Source organism: Mustela nigripes, chromosome 15 (assembly GCF_022355385.1).
Source record: "Mustela nigripes isolate SB6536 chromosome 15, MUSNIG.SB6536, whole genome shotgun sequence".
Taxonomy (NCBI): Eukaryota; Metazoa; Chordata; class Mammalia; order Carnivora; family Mustelidae; genus Mustela; species Mustela nigripes.
The window spans coordinates 22,696,484-22,720,395 of NC_081571.1; the positions used below are offsets into that span (position 1 = coordinate 22,696,484).

The 23,912-nt window shown below is 46.2% G+C and overlaps 1 protein-coding gene across 2 annotated transcripts; it reads left to right on the forward strand.

Moving 5' to 3' along the window:
* The first annotated feature begins 917 nt into the window (after positions 1-917).
* C15H13orf42 (chromosome 15 C13orf42 homolog) lies at positions 918-23,684 on the forward strand. Of its 2 annotated transcripts, none has more exons than XM_059377496.1 (4): positions 918-1,798; positions 19,060-19,210; positions 20,736-20,976; positions 21,618-23,684. In XM_059377496.1, the coding sequence occupies exons 1-4, from the start codon at positions 1,382-1,384 to the stop codon at positions 21,790-21,792; spliced, it is 984 nt and encodes a 327-aa protein (XP_059233479.1). In that variant the 5' UTR covers positions 918-1,381; the 3' UTR covers positions 21,793-23,684. The 2 variants fall into 2 exon arrangements, with proteins under 2 accessions (XP_059233479.1, XP_059233480.1); XM_059377497.1 differs by having other exon boundaries at positions 919-1,798; positions 19,063-19,210.
* Positions 23,685-23,912: the final 228 nt, after the last annotated feature.

The following is a 23,912-nucleotide window of genomic DNA, read 5'->3' on the forward strand; positions in this document are numbered from 1 at the left end:
AGCTGGGTGGTTGGGTTTGAGGACAAATTTCTCACTCACCAACTTAGACCTTAGTAAGTCTCCTAACCACTCCAGGCTCACCTTCCTCATCTGTGAATTGAGGACCAATAATGAATGGAAAGGACTCTTCTCTCCCAAGGATGCCACGACAGTTCAGTAAATTAACGTGCCACTGACACTGAATTCTTTGAAGATCTGAAAAAACCACTAACACTTTCTCTCTTTCATATGGCAAAAACAAACAAAATGGAAACCCGGCAGAAATAAACCATGCGGGTACACACAGCCAGTGACACCCCACAACCTGTTTATGGGGTCTTGTGGATTTCCTCTAACACCTATCCCAGCTTAAGCAAATGCCTGGGCTGCAGATTTATAGGCTATAGCTTTCTCTGTGAAGTCTGGGAGAGAACCAGGCTGTGTAGAGAAATGAAGGCAATAACCATGTGTCCTATTAGCCTGAGAAAAATCCTTGAGGGGACATCCCCGAGATCTCAGGGCACTCAGAGGATGCTCTTGGAAAAATAGTTTGTGTCTGACTCTGACTAGTCTGTTTAAATAAAAAATATGTTTAGCTAAGTTAAAGAACAGGTCTGCCCCATCTCTGTGGCCACCCTACTTTCACTAAGGCTTTTGTGCAGAAAGCTGTGGTCCGGACACCTGAATCCTCCTGTCTCCACAATGGGCTGCTATCCGGTAACCGCGGCAAGGTCCCGTTACGGCAGGGTGACAGGCCTGCAGGACGCAGACAGGGCCCAGCTTATCGAAGATCTGAGAGCCTCGGGCCAACAGCTCTGGCTCTGTCCACCCTGGCCTCTCGCAGGGGACTGGATTTTACCTCAAGCAACACAGGGGTTTTGGCTTCGCGGTGTTCTGGCCCGGTAGGATTTAGCCAGGCGTTCAGGACCAGAGCCAGCTTGGCCCAGGTGGAAACATACAAATCCAGACCAAGATCAAATCAGACGGAGAAAGACCACATTCAGACATGGAAAAGGAGCAGGAGAGAAAATAGCGGTGCAGGAAATGCACGGTCACGCTTTCCACATCCAGCTGGGGCCTTCCGTGGAAGAGCATTGAAGGTGCTTGCATTCAACCGGGCTTAGAGGCCACCAGGCCTCTTGCTTGTAAGCTCCCGGTGCCCCACCTTGTGTTTCCGGGTGGTGGATGGCACCGTGGTTGGGGCATGGAAATGTGCCCCCCAGGAGAGCTGCCCAGCCTGCCCGCCTGACCCCGCTGGCCGCCGTCTCTGGGATTCCGGAGATAGGAGGCGTCCTGGCAGGCAGATGGCAGGAGGCCTGCGTGCTGGCTCGTCTCTCCCCAGCTAGATCAAGTGGCACGGCGCAGGCAGCTGGAAGGCACCCGCGGGGAGAAATCCAGCACTATGCTCAGAAAGCTGCACTCCATCTTTAACTCGGGCCCGCAGAGGAAGGCGGGGGTGGCCACGGGTCCCAGCTACGACCCGGCCAGCCCCACCGTGAGGCTGACCCGCAGCAGCTCCATGTACGTGGTCGGGGACCACGGGGAGAAATTCAGCGAGTCCTTGAAGACGTCCACAAGCATCAGCAGCATGGACAGCAGCCTGTACTGCCTGCAGCAGGAGGGGGACCGGGCGTGGCTGCTGTCGCGCCCCCAGGACTGCCTGCAGTACTTGCAGGAGCTGCTGGCCTTGCGGAAGAAGTACCTCAGCAGCCTGCACGACCTGAAGCCCAGTCGCGCCCCCGGCCTCTCGTCCCCCTCCTCCGCTGCCTCGGAAAGCGCGGAGAGGAGCCCCGGCCGGCCCACCTCCAAAGAAAGAAAGGTAAGCGCCGCTGAGACGCACAGCTGCGCCGAGAATTCTTCCGAGAGCCCCAGGTGCGCGAGGGGGACTTGGCTCGCCCCATTCCCTTCGCGCGCGCCACTTAACTCGTCTGCACCTTTGGAGCCCCAGCTCGTCCTCCCTTAGAGACTCTCCACCGCCCTCCCCTGCCTGGGGCAGGGTGGCCGTCCCCTGCTGCTTCTCTTCCTGGGGGAGGCCCTGGGGACGGGGGTTCGCGGTGTGTGCAGGGCAGCCTGGGGCGAGACCTGGGCTTGGGGTCAGCGCACGACGTTTGCACGTTTGCTTGGCGTATTCGTCATGTGCCGCCCGCCTGATGGACGGTAGGACGCTTGGGTGGCCCCTGAACATCCCAGGCAGACGTGCGCTCTTCCCGGGAACCAGATGCTTTCCGACTTCGAGGTGTTCGGCTCCACGGGAGCCGAAGGCAGGAGGAGGGGCTCCATCCGCGGGTTGGGTCCCGGCCTCCGGGGGACTCGGGCGCAGCCTCCAGACACCCCGTGACTTCACGGAGAGGGCAGGAGAGCTTTGCAGGGCCCTGGAGGCTTCAAGCCCGGGCAGTCCAAGCAGGAAATTAGCGCAAGTACCGGCAGTTATTTCGTGGTTGCTACTCACGCCGGTGTTTGTACACAGTATCCCTCTTTGAGCTTTCCACTAATGCCACAGGGGAGCTGCGACAGACTCCTGTGTCCCGGAGGGTCAAGCTGAGGCTCAGTGACCTGTTCTGGCAGGACCTCCAATTCCTTGGAGCACTCCTTCCTTCAGTCCTCAATTTTTTATTTTTATCCCCCACCCCCACCCCCAAATGCCTGAGGTTTGAGGCTGTTTGAAATTCCCACCGATCTTTCCCTGATGCCTGGACAGTGGACCTGTCTCTCCCACATCCTGTTTCCGCAGAGCGAAACATCCTGTTTCCGGCAGACCAGCACTCTCCTTTGTGACTCCTAAATGGGCTACGGAGGCCCTATTACCATTGAATGACTGATTGGCCAGCTATCAGATCTCTAGGCCTTGGCCTCCCCCCACTGGTTTCAGCTGTCTGCATTTTTATCCCAGGTGGCAGTGGTTTAAGTAACCATGTTTGTTAACCCCCAAAATACATCAATGCCCCCGTACCTACTCTTGGGTTCCAGAACAGACCCTGTGACCGGCCAGTACAGTTCCTTCAGGGTCACCTCCCATGACAGACGGGACTGCAGGGGGCTCTGGAGTCCCTCGTAGTTGGATATCGTGGGGTTCTCGGCTCTGGTTAGAGTCCCTCCAGGCACCACATTTTCCTGAAAAAGAAAAAAAAAAAAAATGCAGTTGTCTCTTTAGAAAGCCTGGCTCCGCTCCTCCTTGCACTCTTCCTAGTTCAGCAGTCTGAAGGTCCAGGGAGGGCTTAGGCACAGAACACCAGTTCTGGCCCTGTGGACACAACGTGCACATTTCCTCGGGAGATGCCTCTCACCATGATGTGACCAGAAAAAAGTGTGTGTGTGTGTGTGTTTTTAAAGATTTTATTTATTTATTTGACAGAGAGAGAGATCACAAGTAGGCAGAGAGGCAGGCAGAGAGAGAGGAGGGAGCAGGCTCCCCACCGAGCAGAGAGCCCGATGTGGGGCTTGATCCCAGGACCGTGGGATCACGACCTGAGCTGAAGGCAGAGGCTTCACCCACTGAGCCACCTAGGCTCACCCAGAAAGAAGTTTTAAAATGGCTTTGTTGTTAGTAGGACCAAGACCTGAATTTTAGTGGTTTCTTTACCAGCTGTGTACCTTGGTCAGGTTATCTTGGCCTCTCTGGGCCTTGGTTTCTGTAGCATAGAAATGGAAATAAGAACATACCCCTTGAGGCAAAAGCAAGATCCTGTCTGTGATAGGACCTGGCACATAGTAGGTCTTCCAGGGCTTACTAACTTTGCAGTGGAAGGTGTGGGAGGCTTCTTAGTCTCCGGCAGACCAGCACTCTCCTTTGTGACTCCTAAAGAAAGAGAAGGATGCCGGGTGTACCTGAGACATAATGGGTGCCCTCTCCAGGGCTAGTTGGGTGGGAGGAGCAGGGGACCCGAGAGCTCCTTTCTTCTGGAATGTCATCCCCTTCCTGCATTTGTAGAAAATGCCTGCTGATCTTCAGGTTTCAGGTAAACACCATTCCTTCTCCTGAGCCCTTATCATGTGCTGAATTGTGTTTCCCCAGAATCATATTTTTAAATCCTAACACCCTATAACTCAGAGGGTGACTTTATTTGGAGCTAGGCTGATTACAGATAAAACTAGTTGATTGTGGGTATTAAGGGTGGGGCCCTAATCTGACAACACCAATGTCCTATAAGAAGGGGAAACTGAGATGAAAACACACACACACACACACACACACACACACACACACACACACACACGGGGAACCCTAGGTGAGGTCTGGACTTGGCCGCTACAAGCCGGGGACCTCCCAGAAACTGGGTGGGGCCTGGGCCACATCCTTCCCTAATGCTTTAAAGAGAACATGGCCCTGACAAGATCTTGGCCTCAGACTTCTGGCTTCCAGACTGGAACAATAAGTTTCTGTTGCTCCAAGTGGCCCAGGAGGTGGGACTTAGTTATTGTGGCCCTAGGAAATGAGCACAGCCCTCTGCAGAATTAGCCTTTTCTTTTCTCTCCCATTAGTCTAAACACATCTCTGTTCTAGCCTTTATCACATTCTCCCGTGGCATGTTGCTTGTGTGTCTCCTTGGTGCACGGCAGCCACTTTGGTATGCGTGATCAAGCTGAAACAGCATCTTTGTCATTTTTCTGTCCCCAAAGCACAACCACTGGTCACTTATGAATGCTTTATAAAGTCTGGTCTTTTGTGTCCAGATGACGGAAGCGCTGGCCTTGGGGTAGGGAGTGAGCGGTGTTCTCTGGGCACCACAGCACCGTGGAGACCTTTTCTCCCTCCTCACGAATTGACTAGCCCTCAGTCTGTCTCTCTTTTCTGAAAAGATAATGGTTTCTAGGCTGTTCTGTTTAAAACTCTCAGTAAGAAATATATGTTATATACAATTGATGAGATATTGAACACTACCTCTGAAACTAATGATTACTATATGTTGGTTAATTGAATTTAAATTAAAAAAAAGAAAAAATATATATTTTTGATACTAACCTAGTTTATTCAATACAACCAAAACAAAAATTCATGAGATACAGTTATTCCTATTCTCTGTGTGGTACTCTGATATTTTTTTCAAAACACTCGATACTTTTTTTTTTTTTTTTAGTTGTTTCGCATGCGGGTCATGACACACTAAATTTATTCCCCAAGCCATTCCAGGGTCCAGACTCACATTTTCTCATATCCTGGTATGGCATTCCTAGTCGGGCCTGCTGAAATGTTAACAATGGCTAAGGAACGATACATCAGGTTGCCAAATGATCTGGGGTCCCAGCCCCCTGGAGATGGGCGAGCCGGGATGAGTACCACGGGATGAGTACCCGTGTGGATCATAGTGAGGACAGGCCAGAAGGGAAGCAAGCCTGGGGAGGCCCTCCCCAGCCCCTGCACCAAGGGGTTCCTGGCCAGGCCCTGTGACAGTCTGCTCCTCCCTCCAAACAGGAGGTCATTATGAAAATGAATGAAACACATGGTCTGCAACGTTTTGAAGTCCAAACAAAAAACCCACAGCAGAGAATTTTTGTGTCAGCATCAGGTATGAGCCATAGTTTGGGACTCACTGTTTAGAGGCTCCGGTGTTAGAGTTTCCAACACGGTGCAAAATTCAAGTGGCTGAAGGAGAGCATATCGGAAGTGGGTCCTGACCTGGAACATGGAGTTTCTGAACCAATAAGGCAAAGCCACCCAAGCCCCCGCCCTGGGCACCTCGGGCATTCCCGTCAGCAAAGTGGCACCCGCCAGTCTCCTCCTCGTGCCCCAGCCCTGCTCTTCGGCCATGGCCCCGGGCCCAGCCAGTGACAATCAGCAGTTAGTCCTGACTTCTGACTGTCCTCCACACGTGCCGAGTACTAGCCCCAGTCCACAGAGGGGAGAGCTGGGTTTCCAAGACAGGAAGCGATTTAGGGAAGGCTGTGCGCCTGATGAGGAGAGAGCCAGGATTTAAACTGGGTCTGCACGGTGCCAGAGCTTACACGCTTGCCCACGGAGCCACTCTGCCTTTCAATCAGAAAATGTAAAATATCTGTCAGAGGAGGGTGTGTGGCCCCTCAGGATGAGGTGAGCAGGCTACTTTATCCTGCACACCCGGGCCAGGGAGAGTCATCAGGGAGGTACATGCTTCCTGTCCCGCGTGGATTCTGTGAGAGGGGAGAAGCGCTCTCATAGGGGCTGCGTGGCCCGGGCTCCCCTGTGCAGGAGAAACCCAGACCCGAAGCATCGAGCTCTCTCCTCCCCACCATCTGTGAGTCAGATTTCCCTTCGTCTCGACACCTTCCCTGCACACGGCTACCTCTGACTCCATTTTTACTCTTGGTCCCTGCAGCACCGAAACCCTGAGTGTGTGTTGTCTACTTTTGCACTAGGAAGAAAGCTGGGCAGAAGGCTTGAGTTCAGCTGCAAGAGGAACTTCACAGTGGGGCGGACTATATCTTCAAACCATTTCCACAGAAACACTTTTTCATTCTTCCTCACTTATCCTGCGAAGTACTTGAGATGAGCCACCTGCCGGCAGAGTAAAGCAGCCGCAGAAATAGGACAACTGGGAGAGAATAAAACATCAACAGAAAATCAAGGCTGCGTAGATCATAATTCAGCAGCTACGGAGGAGTTTGGCTCTGTATCTCTTGGAAGCTACCATAAAGAGAGCTGGATTCGTATTAAAATTCTGTCTAAGAGGAAGAACTCATACCCTTTGGTTAGTGGAAGTGAGATTTTTTCCCCCTCAGCTTTACGTTGCAGAAATTCTCATATGGGCCGTGGTACAGAAATCACAAGTGAGAAGCACCTGGGTGGCTCAGTGGGTTAAGCCTCTGCCTTCAGCTCAGGTCATGATCCCAGGGTTCTGGGATTGAGCCCCGCATTGCATCGGGCTCTCTGCTCAGTGGGAAGCCTGCTTCCCCCTCTCTCTCTGCCTGCTGCTCTGCTTACTTGTGATCTGTCTCTCTCTGTCAAATAAATAAAATCTTTAAAAAAAAAAAAAAGAAAAGAAAAGAAACCACGAGTGATGGGGCTAGTGATGCCCTCAATAATTTTTAAGTAACACCTCCTCAATAGCTATGTCCGCCCTGCCTCCCTCCCTCCCTTCCTCAACACGTTATTGTTGTCAGGAACTGGGTATATGTCAGGAGCTGTTCTAAATACTGGTGAGCAAGTCAAAGTCCCTGTCCTTGTGGGTGGTCACGCTTGTGGAAAAGCAAGGCAATAAACCAGTCCACACGTTTCTGGTGGTGATTTCTTAGAGCCCCTGCTGCGACAAGCTTGCCTTGCATCTTAGTGAGGGTCCAGGCAGTGGCACCCGGGTACCTAACTTCTGGCTATCCCTTCTGGACCCAGCGGGGAATTCAGATGCTGGAGGCATGGATGGACCACACATCCGCCTGACGATCTTTGTCGAAAGCCTCTGAAGTTGTTAAAGCCTCTGTCCATGACAGAGTTCTCCATTACAGAAAAATGTATGTAAAAAGCAGAAAGCTATCCTGTCGTGTTTCTTGCTCTTTGTGCCCCTTGTCTCAGCATCTTGGAGAGTGAATTGCTCCTTCTGCCGTCTGTTTTGGGGGTCTTGTCTGGGACGTGACTGGCTTCAGCCTGTGTCTACCCCCTTCACCTAGTTCTTTAGGTAATTTCTTCCAGTTGCTGGGAGGGGTTCTGAGATACTTGACTTCTATCTTTCCATTCCTCTTAAAGACTGCTTCTCTCAGCTTGGATTTTTTTTTTCTTAAATAATAGCTTTGATTTACATACCATGAAACTTACCCTTGAAAGTGTATTACTGAGTGGTAGTTAGTATCTTCAGAGTTGTGCAACCTATCACTAATATCTAATTCTAGAGCATTTCATCACCCATTTCAGTTTGTGTGTGTGTGTGTGTGAGTGGTGAAATAAACATAATATTTACCATTTTCCACATGGCACTTCTTAGCCCCTTAAATGAGTGCTTTTTAGATGTCCCCAGCTTATGGATAATGGAGTATATCACAGTCAATGAATCCTTAAGAAATTAAGTGTTTCTCTTTGGATTTTATATAAATTTTTTTAGAGAGAAATGTGTGACACTGGACCCCTTTCAAATTGTTACTTGTCAGACAATAACCAGAGTTCTTCACACTAGTCTTCCATGATTTTTCCAAATGATTGTTTACTTCATCTGAAAGACTATGAAGCCTTAGCTAATACATTTTTAGACTACTTTACAAAATGTATTAGCAGTACACTAGAAAATGAATCCATTAAGAGGTCAGGGAGGCTCTAAAGTACTTCAATTAGGAACGAGGAGATTTTTTTTTTTATAAAAGGTCTGATTATTTCTTAAGATATGAAAGTCTTCTTAAGTAAAATGAACTTTTAAAAAATTTAGCATTTTAACCATTTTTAAGGGTGCAATTCACTGACATGAAGTGCATTCACAATGGTGTATAGCCCACTACTCTCCTTTCTAGAACTTTCTTGTCACCCCAAACAGAAAGTCTCCTTCCCAAACAGTAACTCCTGATTTTCCTGCTACCCCCACTCCTGGTAACCTCTGTCATGCTTTCCATCTCTATCATTTTGCCTACTCTGGGAACCCCAGATAAATGGAATCATATAGCATTTGTCCTTCTGTGACTGGTTTCTGTCACTCAGCATGTTTCCCAGGTCCGTCCATGTTGTTGCCTGTGTCAGAACTTACTTCCTTCTGTAGAGCTAAACAGCTTGGGTTTTGATGGTTGGTGAAGAGGAAGAGTTCGAGACAAGGCTTGCTCTGCCCAGAGAGCTTGTTAGCAGGGGTTGGCTGCAGTGCCCCCTGGAACACTGCCCAGATGGCTTGAGCCAGACATTTTCTGAAGTGAGGGCTATTGGTCAGCCACTGCAAGGAGAAGAAAGCATTATTAATTCTCTTATGGGTTACCTAATTCTGAGCAGCTTGGATTCCTGATATGTCTGTCTGGATGAACTAACTGCAAAGTGCTCCCCACCCCTGCACCCTGCCCTACCCCACCCCAGCTAAAGAAATTCACCTGCTACAATGGTTTAAAAAGAACCAATGGAGTTCTGGAGAATGTTTGCCAAAAGTGACTGATTTTTATTTCAAGTGGTTTTATTCTGGTAATAGTTTGCTTTCAGAGTCAATTTTCTATTGAGGCCACCCAATCCTGGCTCATCATATAAGACCACGTCAACAGCAAATAGAAACTTCTTTCTCCTCTAGGGCAGAAGGATCTGAATCCAATTCATCTAAAAAGATTCCAAATCTTTCATGTATAATATGCATGTTTAATTTCCTACAGGATAGAAGGCAGATTTTAGATCTGTTTTTACACCTCTGAAAATTATTGTTCGGATCTGCTGGGGAGACTTTGTGCAAACACGGTGATATTAAAATGAAGGTTTTCTGGAGTGTCAGTTACTGGGAGAGTCTCTATCACTTGGCCTATATCTGGTTTGCAGAGTTGAAAGGCGGGACTAATTCAATATGAGCTGCAACGGATATTCTCTTTTGCTTGGCAGGGTTCTCCACAAGATGACAAACAATATGATGATGATTGATAACAAAGCATATAGTTCCAGAAGCCCCTCTCAGTCAGACCACAAGATGGATAAATGCATTCTTCATCCTATCCTGCAGGCACATGCTGTTTGCTCAGCCTAGTAATAATACTTCTTCCTCCCCTTTTCCTCTCTACCACACCCGATTCACCTGGCTAACTTCTTGTCTTTTAACAGCAGAGAAAGCATTTCCCTAGGAAGCCATTTCTCACACCTACAATCTAAGAGTGGATTTCCCCCCCTCCTTGAGTCTGAACCCCCCATCTCAATACTTAGCACCCAGCACCCAGAACTCAGCACTGTAATTGTCTGTTCATTTGTACATTCTGCTACTGGCTATGAGCTCACTGAGTGAGAGGACTGCATCTGATTTATCTTTCTATCTCCAATCTCTTGCGTGGCTCCAGGCACAGAGCAGACATTCAATAAACCAATAACCTGAGAAACTCCAACTGTAACTTAAGAACGTTTATTTTATTTTTTAAAAGATTTTATTTATTTATATGCCAGAGAGAGAGAGAGAGAGAGAGAGCACAAGCAAGTGGAGCAGGAGGCAGAGGGAAAAGCAGGCTCCCCGCTGAGCAGGGAGCCCTATGTGGGGCTGGACCCCTGGACCCTGGGAGCATGACCTAAGCCAAAGTCACTTGCTTAACCCACTGAGCCACCCAGGCGCCCTTAAGAAGGTATAAGAAGAAAACTTACGAAGTTTGGTGGAAGATCTGAAAGAGTAGTAGATCAGTTGCTTTCACTGAGTGGAAAATTATCTTTTATTTTTAGTGGAGTAGAATATAGTTTGAGTATATTCATATGGAATCATATCCTAATAATTAAAATATCCAGTGTGTAATGGATCAGAGTTCACCACCATCAAAACAACATTGGGGGTAAACTTAGAAAGAAATTATGGGTGATAAAATGATATTAGATAAAATTTATAAAACACAGAGAAATATAAGAAATAAAATAAAAAGAACTTAGAATCCTACCATTTAGAGATAATTACTATAAAATGTTTAGGTATATTCTCTTTCAATCATTTATTTCCTGTATATTTACATATATGTAAATTAGGGTTGCCACCTAAACAAAGGATGCTTATTTAAATTTGAATTTAAGATTAAGTGATGTGTTTTTTAAGTATAATTATGTCCATGCAATATTTGGTATATATTAACCCTAAAAAATTATTCATTTTTTTATGTGAAATTGAAATTTAACTGCTGTCTTATACTTTTATTTGCTAAATTTGACAACCCTAATGTATGTGTATGTATGAATTTACTAAATCTGGCTTATATCATATAATTTTACAATCTCTTTTTGGTTAATATTATATTTTGTGGATTGTTTCCTGCCTCATTAACTAGTTTTTGAAAACTAAAGTTTCAATGACAAAAAATATAACAGCTCACATTCTTTAATTGTGAAGAATTACAAATAAATACATCCTATTCTATAAGTCACGTTATTAATTCCTGAAAGTATGACTAATGGGACAAAGTTTAAAGGTCATTCAATTTTAAAGATTCTTCTACATATTACTCCAGAAACATTTTATAATTTACACTTTCATCAACAGTGCGTTAAAAAGCACTTCTTACTAGTATTGCATTAATTTAGAAAGTTCACTGATGTAATAAATTGCATTATTTTATATACTTTTCTTTGATTATTACTTGAGCAAAGAAGGACCCTTTTAACTTATCAAACCAATGTGTACTTCCTGTTTAAGGGATTGCCCATTCAAGCCTTCTACAGTTTTCTTTTGGCTCCAGTAAATATTTCTTATTTCCATGAACTCATATTAAGAATATGAGCACACTGTTTGCCATAGGTGCTAAAAATATTTTGTCCAAGCTACTATGTGTATTTTAATTTTATTTGACATTTTCTGGTATATAAATACTACTGATTTTTATGTAATCAAAGATACCCATTTTTGTCTTTGATATTTCTTCCATTGCTTTTCTGCTTGGAAAGCCTTTTATGTCTCAAGGTCAGCTGAGTATTTGTCATTTTTTTTTCTTTTTTGATAGCTCCATTTTTAAAAAACCCAAGTCTTCTCTGAATCAGCAGTGTATCTTGACTGGAAGTGGGAAGTGAGAATCCAACTTGAATTTTCCCCAAGAAGCAAAGTTTCCCACCATGTAGTGATAAATTCATCCCTTCTCTCTACAGATTGTGATGTTTCACTTATTGCATGTGTTGGTTTTATACAATGCTTCAAGGATATGAATTCAAATCAATTTAATCAGGTTTCTAACTATTTGATAAGTGTGAGCAATTTTTTTTTTTTCTACTTGGTGTTTTGTTAAAGTGGAATGATCATTTAGATGATATGTAAGGAGAGGAGCTCCCAGGTGTGGGCAGAAGAAATAGTGTCCTTAAGATTAAAAAGCAGAGAGGAAAAAGACTAAGCCTATCAACCTATGAGTCTATGATATCTAAGATCAAGACAGAAGCCGTGTGGCTCCATTTCCAAAATGACTGTAGCCTTTAGTTATGATAGGGATGCCAAAGCCGAGTTATACTAGAGTTTATGACAAACGTCTTCCTTCTTTTTATCTCTTTGGATTGATTTTCTCGGCTCTCTTTTCTATTTCACCATTTTTTTTCCCAGTTCAGGCAAGTGTACCATTTAGCTTAAATTTCATTGAAATTTTGTATGTAGGTATATGTATGTATGTAATTAAATTCCAGTGATATACCCTTTTCCTAGTTGCTGTTTCTCATAGTTTCAGTCCTTGTTTCATAAAGTCCCCTTCTTTCTTCATAATCCCTCTTCAATTGCGGGTAAATGCTTTCTTAGGCGTTGTAATATAAGAAGGATAAGGTCAATATCACCTTGGACTTGGTCTTAAATATCCATCCCAAGGATGGCAGAGGGTGAAGAAGATGTATTAGAGCTTTTAGGGCTTGTCCTCAAAAGCCCCCACCTTTTTTGGGTGATATTAAATTGCTTGTGGATAAGTATGAGCTGTTTTGCAATAATGTCACACAACAGAATGATCCAAGGGAAAGTGGTCTCTCCAGTCCTGACTAGTTCCACATCTGGTCCTGGAAATTTACTGACATTCATATTTCCAGATATTATTCGTTCAACAGAGTATTACCAGTACTCCATAAAAATAAGGAGCACGGAGTTCTTAATATTTGCCAAGTTAAATCCAAAAGGATACACAGGCAACATGCAAGCTGATTGGAGAATATAAACCTAGGTAATGGCATGTATATAACATATATTCGTTCACTCAATGAATGATTACCACTCCATGCCTGACCCTGAACTAGGCACTCAGCATTCACAGGTGGAAAGGCAGTCTGCTTGCCCTGACATGGCCCATTGTCTCGAGCTGCAGCCCTCAGCATCACTGTTGGAACCACACTGGTATGCTGAGTTTCCTTGGCAGAGAAACAGGTAGAATTTCAATCAGAATGTTGGGAGTTGTGTATCTCTCACAACCTGTCTCATATCGGCAGGGGCTGGTGGTGAGCTATCACGGGAGTCTTATCCATGAGTGTTAGTTGCCAAAGCATTGCCAAAGAAGAGGTTACAGATTGCTGGTCTCATGTGGGGCTAACGAGGAGAACACAATGCATGGTAGTGGACTGTCCGCGCCAGTCAGAACACGGGCATGGACGAGATGTGCCTATGTCTGCCTGCTGCAGTGGGGGCAGGTGACATGGGAGCTGGCCCTCCAACGGAGGTGAGGGGATACCCAAGTAGGAGAGGTGAGAAGAGGGTGGACATTTAGGGGTGGTCCTCTGGGCTTTGGGTGGGTTTAGAATGTCCCTCACAACCTGACCTCTGACATGATATTGCTGTTTGAACTGGAAGGTCAATGTGTAGAATCCAGACCTCTTGCAGATCAATAGTGATAGATCCTAGAAGAAAAAGAATGGAAGGGAGAAACGCAGGCACCCAAACAGCAGGCAAAATCAGGCAGGATGGCCGATGATGTGAAATGCAGGAAAATATCATAAACTGCACTGGGGGCCTCAGACATGACAATGAGAAATGTAGTGGAGTTCAGTTGGGGAAAGTGCAAAGGGAAAAGTAATTGGAGACCCAGGCCTGGTGTGAAGGGGGTGGGATAGGGAGGCTTGGAAAATGATAACCCCAAGGCCACCGAAGGTTCCATGGGAAAGGCACAAGGGAATGGAGCCCGCAAGGCAATACGGCTGCTTTCAGCCCACGTGCCTCTTCCCCGGGGCTGCTGTGGGGCCCACAGCGAGGGAACACGAGCCCTGTGACACGGGGCCCCGGGCAGGTACAATGGGAAGGTTATTCAGAGACGTAGTTAAAAGATTCTGGGCTAGAAAACAGTCAGGATTGGGAGTGAAGCAATCCTCTTCTAGCCGGAGTTCTGAGTTCTGAGAGGGGACACTGTACTGCATCCCACCCAGGGGTGTGGGCGCCTAGCGTCCCTTCTTGTACAACTACTGCCTTGTGAAGTAGATTTTCCTGTGATATTGGTCTGGGGCCTGAACCCTGGTCTCGTGCTAGAGACCAAGGGAATGTGGCAGTGGAGGCAGAAAAGGCCAACAGAAGCTCTGGGAAAGCAAAGAAAAATACCAAACCTAGAGTCAGCCTGGGTTTAAACCGTGGCTTGAAAAGGCTCAGATGTGTAGCTTAGCCTTGGGACTCAGAAAAGTCACCGCGGCACCTTCATTTGGAGACATGTGAACGTACACTTTTATAAGGTATGACTGATTTGCCAGATGGCTTGATGCTTCCCATTCTCTCTACCAAGCAGATACATAGAGAACAGAGTACTTATAATTAGAAGCCTACCCCAAGCGAGGATATTATTGGCAAAATGCAAAATGGCATATGCATTAAGCACTAACTCGGATAGCCAAAGATTACTGAGAAGCCAAAGAGCTGATGACAGGGGGCTATGGTCTGTTCTGACAGTGGGTCCACACGATGGGGAGCCAGGCAGGGTTCCCCCGGGGCAGAGGGTGGTCTCTGTCTACTGCTGCGAAGAAGTCCTCAGGATACATGGGGTGAAGAAAGCAATGTTTACAGCCCTATCTTGTAGGTGTCATTTTGTTTTTTAAGAAAGTGGGTAAATACACATATAAATTCACATTTGCTTATATTTAAAAAAAACAACAACAACAATGGAGAGATGAACCAGAACCTTGGTTCCTACTACCCAGCGCGAATCTTAGCAGAGGTGAATGCTGAACACGAAACCCAGGAAGCAGTCACAGCTGCATAAAGACAAGCTGAGGGAAGGCCTTCCCAGGAGGGGGTTTAGGTCAAGTTTGGGGACTGGAAGGGAAAGGTAGATGTTGGGGTGCACCCCTGTGGGGGCTCATCTGCACTGCTGTTGGTACAGGGAGAAGAGCAGAGCTTATTCATTTGCACTTATTTATTCCATAAAGGGTTTAGGGGGAATGGACAAAGGCAGTTGGGGCAAGTGGGGGGAGCTCTCCTTTGGGATAAGACTCAGCCACACAGGTAAATATGGGTCAGCCACAGATAAAGTCATTAATGTCTCATTCTTATTCTCCAGACACACCAAGATCTATAGGCTCTTCTAGCAGAAGCAAGTTTTAGAATGGGAATGTGTTGGACGGGCCATCAGAGACCCCAGAAGTAAGACCTGGAGGAGTGGACCCTCCCGGGCTGGCTGAAGGGCTTCTATGTCAGGGTGGCCCTGAAGGCAATCACTTCTCAGCCTCGTAGAGAGGGCAAGGTGTGGGAGGGAGACCCGAGTCTCAAATCCTGAAGCTTGAGGCTTTGGAGGCAAACAATATATTTAAGTATTTGGGATGACCAGCAAGTGTGCAGCTGAAAAGGCTTTTGTCCACTGGTTTTGATGGACAGAAAGTGCGGTGGCTGAAGTCATCATATATGCTGATTATTTCCTTTTTAACTTGTAAATGTGATCCTCGAAGGACAACACTTGAGGAGTTTCTGGATTTACGAGATTTTCGAGAGTCCACAGTCAAGGGTTCTTGTTAACATAACTAATAGTTGCGGTCTCGCTCATTTCTGAGCCTTTGGTAGTTAAGATACCAAAGCTGACTCTTTTCTAAACTCTTTAATAAATGAAAGCAATGGATTCAGGCTGCTCTGAGCTACTGGCCAAAGTCTACATACTGGAGACACTGAGGAATGAGCAGCTTAGATCTTTTTGTAGGGTGACTCCATGAAAAAGAACCTGATGCCCACATGTGAGACTGAGACCCTTGCCTTAAACCCAACACTGATGGAGGTTTCTCAGTCAGAGACTCAGAGACACCCTTTCCACGGGCGCTGAGATATAAAGACCTACAGACCTTGCGTCCCTATTAAATAATATTCATCCTTCTTTTGGGGTTCAGTCCAGATTGTGTGGATTTCTCCATTCTTTGTTTCTCTATTTTCCACTTCACACACACACAAAAATTTCTAAAATGATAGGTGTCATAGTAGAATTAGGTTAGGAACTGAAGACCGTGGAGCCTAGAGGAGAGACCAGTACAGGAGAGGGGTGTGTCTAAGCGGAGAATGAGTTGACCCAGCCCATCTTGATGGATGAGTAGGAATCAGCCCCAATGAGACATTGAAGGCAGAGGGACCACTAAGAAAAACCACAGGGAGGGCAAGTATCATGACCTGCTTTAGAGATGGGCCCTCCTGTCATCTGCCTGCAGGAAGGATGCTTGGTGGCCTGGCCTGCTGTGCTCATACAGACTGCCAACCAGTCCTTCTGGTTTTAGTCCTGCTCCCCACTCTGAACCCTTAGTGTACCTGGTGTTGCCAAGTCTGGTGCATTTCAAGTTCCCAAGGGTCCAATTGTAACCCTTTTACTTCCCCAACCCATGATGTTCCAGAAGGCTGGTTCTTTTGCTCTTTCATATCTCCCTCCCTTCAGTCACTTTGCAACTGCCAGAAATTTCTGGAAATATATCTTTCACTGATGGCCTCTTTCTTCCTCCCTTTGTCATTAGGTTTTCTTCTCTCTGCCCTCCTGGTTTCATTTTAATGGGCTCTTTGAAGAGGGAAGATTAAGTACATGTGGATAGTATTCCACTTATAACACAAAAGATTCAAGTATATGTTGGGCTTTTTCAAAATTTTCTCTAAGAAAGTGCCTTACAAATATAAAAGGAAAAAAAAACACCTTTCCATTTAAAAATGTTTTTAGTAGTATGAAATGCATACATTTCACCAAGATCTTGTATGTACCTACAGATGTCATCATTTCATTTCCCAACATTCCAGCCTGTAATTTAATATTCACTTTTAATACCATCTCCCTCTAAAAATGCTCACATATGGCACAAAGACAGACACATAGATCAATGGAACAGAATAGGGACTCCAGAAATAAACTCATGGTTATAAAGTCAATTAATCTAAGACAAAGGAGGCAAGAATATACAATGGAGAAAAGACAGTCTCTTGGATAAATGGTTTTGGGAAAAAGGGACAGCTACATGCAAAAGAATAAAATCAGACCACTTTCTAACAACATACACAAAAATGAACTCAAAATGGATTTAAGACCTAAATGTGAGACCCAAAACCACCAAAATCCTAGAAGAAAGCACAGGCAGTAATTTCTCTGACATTGGCTATAGCAGCACTTTTCTAGATATACCTCCTGAAGCAGAGGAAATAAAAGTAAAAATAAACTATTGGTACTACATCAAAATAAACAGCTTTTACACAGCAAATGAAACCATCCACAAAATGAAGAGGCAGCCTAGTGAATGGGAGAATGGGAAAAGATATTTGCCAATGAAGAGCTAATATCCAAAATGTATAAAGAACTTATACAACTCAATACAAAAAATAAAAACTCATTTAGAAAATGGACAGATGACCTAAGAGACATTTTTCCAAAGAAGATATATAGATGACTAACAGACACGGGAAAAGATGCTTAATTCACTCATCATTAGGGAAGTGCAAATCAAAACTGCAATTAGATATCACCTTATCCTTATCAGAATGGCTAAAATAAAAAAGACAAGAAACAACAAGTGTTGACCATGATGTAAAGAAAAAGAAACTCTTGGGCACTGTTGGTAAAAATACAAATTAGTGCAGCCACTGTGAAAAATGGTATCAAGGTTCCTCAAAAAATTAAAAATAGAAGTACTATATGTCCCAATATTTCCACTATTGGGAATTTTCCCAAAGAACACAAAACACTAATTTGGAAAGATATAGGTTTATTGTAGCATTATTTACAATAACCAAATTATGGAAGCAATCCAAGTGTCCATCAACAGACAAATGGATAAAGAAGATGTGGTCACACAAACACACATACACACACATTGGAATATTACACAGCCATAAAAAGACAATATTGAATCATTAAGAAACAACATGAGTGGACTTGGAGGGTATTATGCTAAGTGGAATAAGTCAGACTGGGAAAGACAAATACCACATGATTCCACTCATAAGTGCAATCTAAAAAAGAAACAAAAGCAAATGAATAAACAGAAAGCAGAAGCAGACCTATAAATACAGAGAACAAACTAATGGATGCCAGAGGGGAGGGATAGGGAGTTGGACAAAATGGGTGAAGGAGAGTGAGAGATATAGGCTTTCAGTTATGGAATGAATTAAGTTATGAGAACAAAAGGCACAGCATAAGGAATACCATCAATGATACTATAATAGCGATATAATGAGATAGCTGGAAGTTACATCTGTGGTAAACATAGCCTACTGTATACACTTGTCAAATCACTACACTGCACACCCGAAATTCATGTAATATGGTGTGTTCACTCTACTCGAATAAAGCACAAATAAAATAACTCTACAGAGATCAAACAGCCCAAGTTAACACACATTGTCCCTTCTTATCCTTCCTGAGTTCTCTTCTTTCCTAAATTCCTCCGATGGTCTTTCACGGGCTCCCACGATGATTCTGTGCCTTTCACTGAGAGTTCTCCATGGAGGTGCACCAGGGGACCTGAACTTCCCCAGGTGGGCGTTTGTGAAGACAGGGGTGAGGAATGAGATCATGAAGAAGAACAGATCAGGACAGAGCCTGGAAGCTGGTTAGGCACACTGTAGACTTTTTTTTTAAAACTCTGTATTTTATCATTCCTTATATTTTTCAAATAATCATACGAATTTTTCTTCAATTTATTCCATGACTTGAGCCCAAGTTTGGCCACTTTGGGTCCTGACAGCTCTTTCAGAGCATTTCCAACCTATCTTGTCCTTTCTTTCCTGCTGGGAGCCCCTCATTGCCTCCAGGAAGGAGCTGCACGGTCCCCTAACCAGGTGTTTACCTGCAGGGAAAATGGCCAAGGGAAGACTAAATATTTTGCCTAAAGATCCATAACTGTCTCTGAGTGAGGACGGGGTAGATCTTATTCTTTACTTGTCTCTCCTTGAGGCAATTAGAAACCCACTGACACACCGCAGTTGCGGATGGGGGCATCCACCCTCCTCCCCCAGGGAGCTCATTTAAATTTACTGTTTAAACTCTGCAAATTCATAACCACACATACATTCTGCTTCAGTGACGCTGCATTCTTTTTGGCGGTGGTGGCTTGCTTGTGTGTGGGTGCTCAGAGGCTGGCTCAGGCAACTCTCTCTCCTGCCCCCTTGCCTCTAGCAGAAAGCAGCCGCAAAGAAGTACTCCCAGTTCAGCGCCGATGTGGCCGAGGCCATGGCCTTCTTTGATTCCATCATTGCCGAGCTAGATACAGAGAAGCGGCCCCGGGCTGCTGAGGCAGAGCCCCCGAATGAGGACGTGGACTTTGATGGTGAGTGCTCGCCCGGGGCGGGGCAGGAGGTGGGTGGGGGACAGTCTCTGGAGTGGGCTGGCGGAGGAGCTATGGGGGAACCCCAACCCTGAGTAAAGGGAAACCCACACTGCACACCAGAGCCCTGCCCAGGGCTTGCTCTTCTCCTGGGGCGGGGGAGGGGGCTTTGCTTTAGCTATATCTGCAGCCACCTCCCAGCCTACCCGACACTGTCATGTATTTGGACCCAAACTCCTTCCTGTGGTCCACTGGCCAAAGCTGAGACAAAGCACTAAAGAAAGGGGTTAGAGGAGGAGCTGGTGTGACATGGGTATGAAGACAGAGTTTCAGTCTTGCAAGGGGAAAAAGTCCTGGAGAGCCGTCCCCGGCCAGTGGGAATATATTTGGCGCTACTGGACTGGTCACTGAAAGATGGCTCGGATGGTAAATTTTAGATTCTCTGTATTTTACCACCTTTTTTTTTTTTTTTTTTTTTTAAGAAGAAAAAGGAGCAGAGAATCTGTATTTAAAAATCTAGCTTCTCGCTCTGCCTGAGCTCCTTTGGCACTCTCTGCGGGACCTGACTGCCCCTTCATCCGCTTTGACCCCCCGTCTGCCCACAGCGCCCTCTGAGGCCCTCATGCTCAGTGCTCTGAGGACAATGCACAGGGCAGGAAAGGAGCAGGGGGCCTGCTGGGCCCGCCTGGGTCCCTGGAGAGGGACCAAGCTAAGGGCTGCGACTGACGCGTTTGTCCTTGCCAGCCTGCATCACTGGCTCTCTCCTGCTAGAAAGCAACCAATCCCACCACTTCATGAGCTCATCCCACCTTTAAATTCCATTACTTGACTGTCAGTTTCTTCAGTCTTTGACTCGCCCTCCTGGGTGTCATTGATGACGATTGTACTCAGGGTTTACTGGCCGTTGTTGTTGAGGGACCAACTTTTGGTACCAATACTACATAATTCTTGAGTGTTTTACTTAATGCTCAAAGGATCAAAGAAAAGATCCTTGTGGTTTGTAGTTGGTCTGGCCTCCAAGCACCGTCTCTGTGACATTTAGGGTCTCATGGAATTTCGCAGGTGATCCCTCCCACTCCCCGATCTCACTGTTCCTTGCAGGGGCCTCTGCTCGCCCTCCTCCTTCACTGCAGCCCCTCAGTCCCAGACAGAGGCCAGCCCTCTGCTCGACAGCGGGGCCTGGGAAAGCCAGGACATGGGCAAAAGGAAAGCAAAAACCCACCGAGATTGCGGACAACAGGATCTCTTTGCTATTTTGTCCTCGGCTCTTTTCACTTCACTATTTGCAGTCTATCGTGGGTGGCTCTCCAAGTCAGTACACATAGATCTGTGTCCTTATTTTTAATGAACACATCACTATTTCGCCGTCGCCCTAACCATAATTGCAGGGTCAGGACTTTCCCATCCTCTCTAAGAACCCACTGTGGGATCTGTGCATTTGTCGTGGGCTCTCAGCCCGAGGCACTCTCTCCTGCTCCTCTCTGAGGGAGAGTCCTCCTTTCCCGGGGCACTGGCTTCTCTCTTCCAGTTGCCACCAGCTCCCGGGTGCACAGCCTGCACTCCAACTGGATCCTGCGGGCGCCACGCCGGCACTCCGAGGACATCGCCGCGCACGCTGTGCATGCAACAGATGGCCAGTTTCGAAGGACCACGGAGTGCAGGACCATTGGCACTCAGAGGAGGCTCGAGAGGCACCCCATTTACTTGCCCAAGGCTGTGGAAGGGGCATTCAACACCTTGAAATTTAAGCCCAAAGCCTGCAAAAAAGAGTAAGTGCTCGGACCAAATCGTTCAGCCAAGATGTTTTCGTGTCCTCCAGACTCCTGGGGGTGGTCTTTAATGTGACTTGAGTCCCCAACCTATATACCAAAAATTATTCTTATCTACTTTGGGGAGAGGGAGATCATTGTTAAAGATGTTTTTTCCTAGACTATGCTCATACTCCAGCCTGGTTCACTGCTGTCACCACTCCTCATGGTCCCTTCGGCTGTGGATCTGCCTGCTCTTCCTTCTGGCCTTCTTGGCCCACATGCTTTGTGCCACCCTTTTTCATTGTCTCGCCACCCCTGCTGTGCCACTGACAACCTTGTGCTACAGATTTTGAATGAGCGTTTGGGGTTGAGTTGGGCATAGCACCAAGAGGGAACCAGCACCAAACTAATCAGATGTCCCTACCTTGGAAAGGCATTGGCCTGACTTAGATGGAGAACTTCTTGTCGGCTGGGCCCCTCCTGGTCACCTTTCGGCCTTTCTCCCTCCAGATCCAACTCTCCCAAGAGTTTCCACTTGGAGAGTTCCAACTCTCCAAGTTACCACTGTTAACTCCATTGGAATAGTGACTCAGAGCGTCCCTTCTCTGTGCAACTAGCCAAACCACGCTTAAACCGTCTGCCTCATTCCTCCCTTCCAGCCTGGGGAGCCCCCGACAGATCCTCTTCAACATCTCAGGAGAAGACATGGAATGGGATACGGAGCTCTTCGCGCCGGAGCCCCTGGCCTCTCTGGGGGAGGACTACCATGAGACGGAGAACCCCAAAGGGCAGTGGCTGCTTCGAGAAAAACTCTGGGAGCGAACAGTGCCCTGACTCCCTCTGAGCCATTCAGCCTGACTCAGGCTGGGTCGCTGAGAAGGGGGTCACTTTCAGCACAGCACTGAAGGTTTGGGAGGGTTAAAAATGGAGATTGGAACCAAGTCAAGTGCATGAGCCCAGCAGCACTGCCCGCTGCTGCCCAGTTAGTGCCAAACACACCTGTGGCCTCCCAGAGCACCTGCCTGGGGAGACTGTGGAGCCCGGCTCGCCTGGCACGGCAGGTTAGTAGGTAGGTACAGCCTGGCTGGTCTACCAGCAGGAGGAATGGGAGGCCTGGAGTGGGAGTGTCCCAGCTCACTAGCCTGGCCCCCCCTTTCAGTTCTCTGTGCATCTGTCTAAGCGGCTGCTAATGTTGTGCTCAGTATAGGAAATGAGGCCACCCAGGGGTCTCTGGGCCAAAGTCCTCAGGAAGGCAGCTCTGGTCTCTGCGGGGCTCAGAACCATTTTGGTTACAAACAGAGGTGGCCCTCCTTTGTGCAGATCGCAGTTCAGGAAGCACCTCCTTCTGTGCTAACACTCTCACAGTGTTCTAGAAACCTCTGCTGGATTACCCTGGAGATGGGGCCAGTGCCCTGGCACTGGGAAGGAGTGTGTCAGGGCCCTGCCTCGGGACCCCACTATCTCTCCCAGCCCCCAAACCCAGCTCCATTTCCCACAGGTGGTGGGCTGGGGATGGCAGGAGATGAGTGGTGCTTTTCTTCGAATCTTTGTTCAGGAAGTCCTCACAGACACCCCTGCAACCAGTTTATGGCAGGCTGTGCCTCTCCCCTCCCCCAATTAAAAGGAAAATCAGCATCCTTATGTTCTTTTGAACTAGAAAGGATCTGTGAGTTTAGTAACCTATCTGAATCCGAATTACCCGTTAAACCTATTCTTTGCATTTCTCACATACTTTTTGTATTTCTGCCTGCTGGAGTTTGAGAACTGCTGGTTCGGAGAATATGTTGCATTTTGTTCGTTCTTACTATTTCTTCTGGTGTTTTCTTATAAAGAAGTCACCCGGTGGGTGCACACTCATGAATGCAGGAGTGCTCATGGGGATAAGGGAAGGAGACAGATGAGGACAAATCAATAATCCAAAGTAAGCCCAGAATGCTCTAGGCTAAGGTTAGTCTGAGAGCAGAAGAGAGCTTTCCTTCTGCCAGGCTCACGCAATGATTTTCTCATTGTTGAGTTTTTTTAATAAAGAACCTTTTATCTGTGTGAACCCAGCTGTCTAAATCTAAGTATTTGTAACTCCTACGAGAAGAAAATAAAACAACAACAACACGCTAATAATGACGAGGCATTCTTAGAAATTTTATGTCAACACATTTTAGATGAAAATATACTGGAAATGTTTTAATACGTGTCTTTATTATTATTTTCTTTTTGAGTGCCAATGTCAATGTTTGGGAGGTTTCTTTAATTTTGTTGCTTATCCTAAACCCACTCTAGGCAGAAGCCTGACTGAAAAATAAATGTTTGGGAGATTTGTTTTATAAACTGCATTAAAGCACACCAAGTTAACATTGCCACAGACCTTTCTTTACCCCAAATGTGGCCTTGTTTTGAAACCCCACAAATGAAAAGTCACCGCTAAGGATCATTTCAGGATGAAAGTCTCTTGACCCTGCCTCTTATCAAACTACAGTTTATCATGGATTCGACCCTGACATTATGTGGTGAAGACTCTGTGTACATTTTGCTTTTACAGATAAGAAAAAAATAAACAGGACAGAGAGGATGTTTGGAGTCTTAATTTTTTTTTAAGCGTATATTGCTTATGGGGCATGAAGCTGTACTTTTCTCTTTTGCTTCACATTTTGTATATTTTTGCCTTTAATGAGACTATACACAGACTGCCTGAAAAATTCCATGATTCAGAAACAGAAGGCTGGCGTGTCTGGGATGATTTTAGGTATTTGAAACTGGTGATAAACCCCAGGGTCTGGGCTTTGTCTAGGGAATCCTGAGATGGGGTCTTGAGATAAATAAAATTTAAGACAATAAAAGTCAATTCAGCAAAATCAGCTCATTTGATTGATTCTCTTCTCCCAGTGATAACTGACCAATTATTCAATCAGCTGCTCCTCGAGGCACTGTGGTTCCCCAGATTGTCTTGGCTTTGATTT

What these genes read in the sequence shown, in the direction of transcription:
- C15H13orf42 (XM_059377496.1), top strand. Translation starts at nt 1,382, where the DNA reads ATGCTCAGAAAGCTGCACTCCATCTTTAACTCGGGCCCGCAGAGGAAG. An exon ending in TGAGGACGTGGACTTTGATG is followed by an intron (nt 19,211 to 20,735) that starts GTGAGTGCTCGC and finishes TCTCTCTTCCAG; the next exon opens with TTGCCACCAGCTCCCGGGTG. An exon ending in CCCAAAGCCTGCAAAAAAGA is followed by an intron (nt 20,977 to 21,617) that starts GTAAGTGCTCGG and finishes CCTCCCTTCCAG; the next exon opens with CCTGGGGAGCCCCCGACAGA.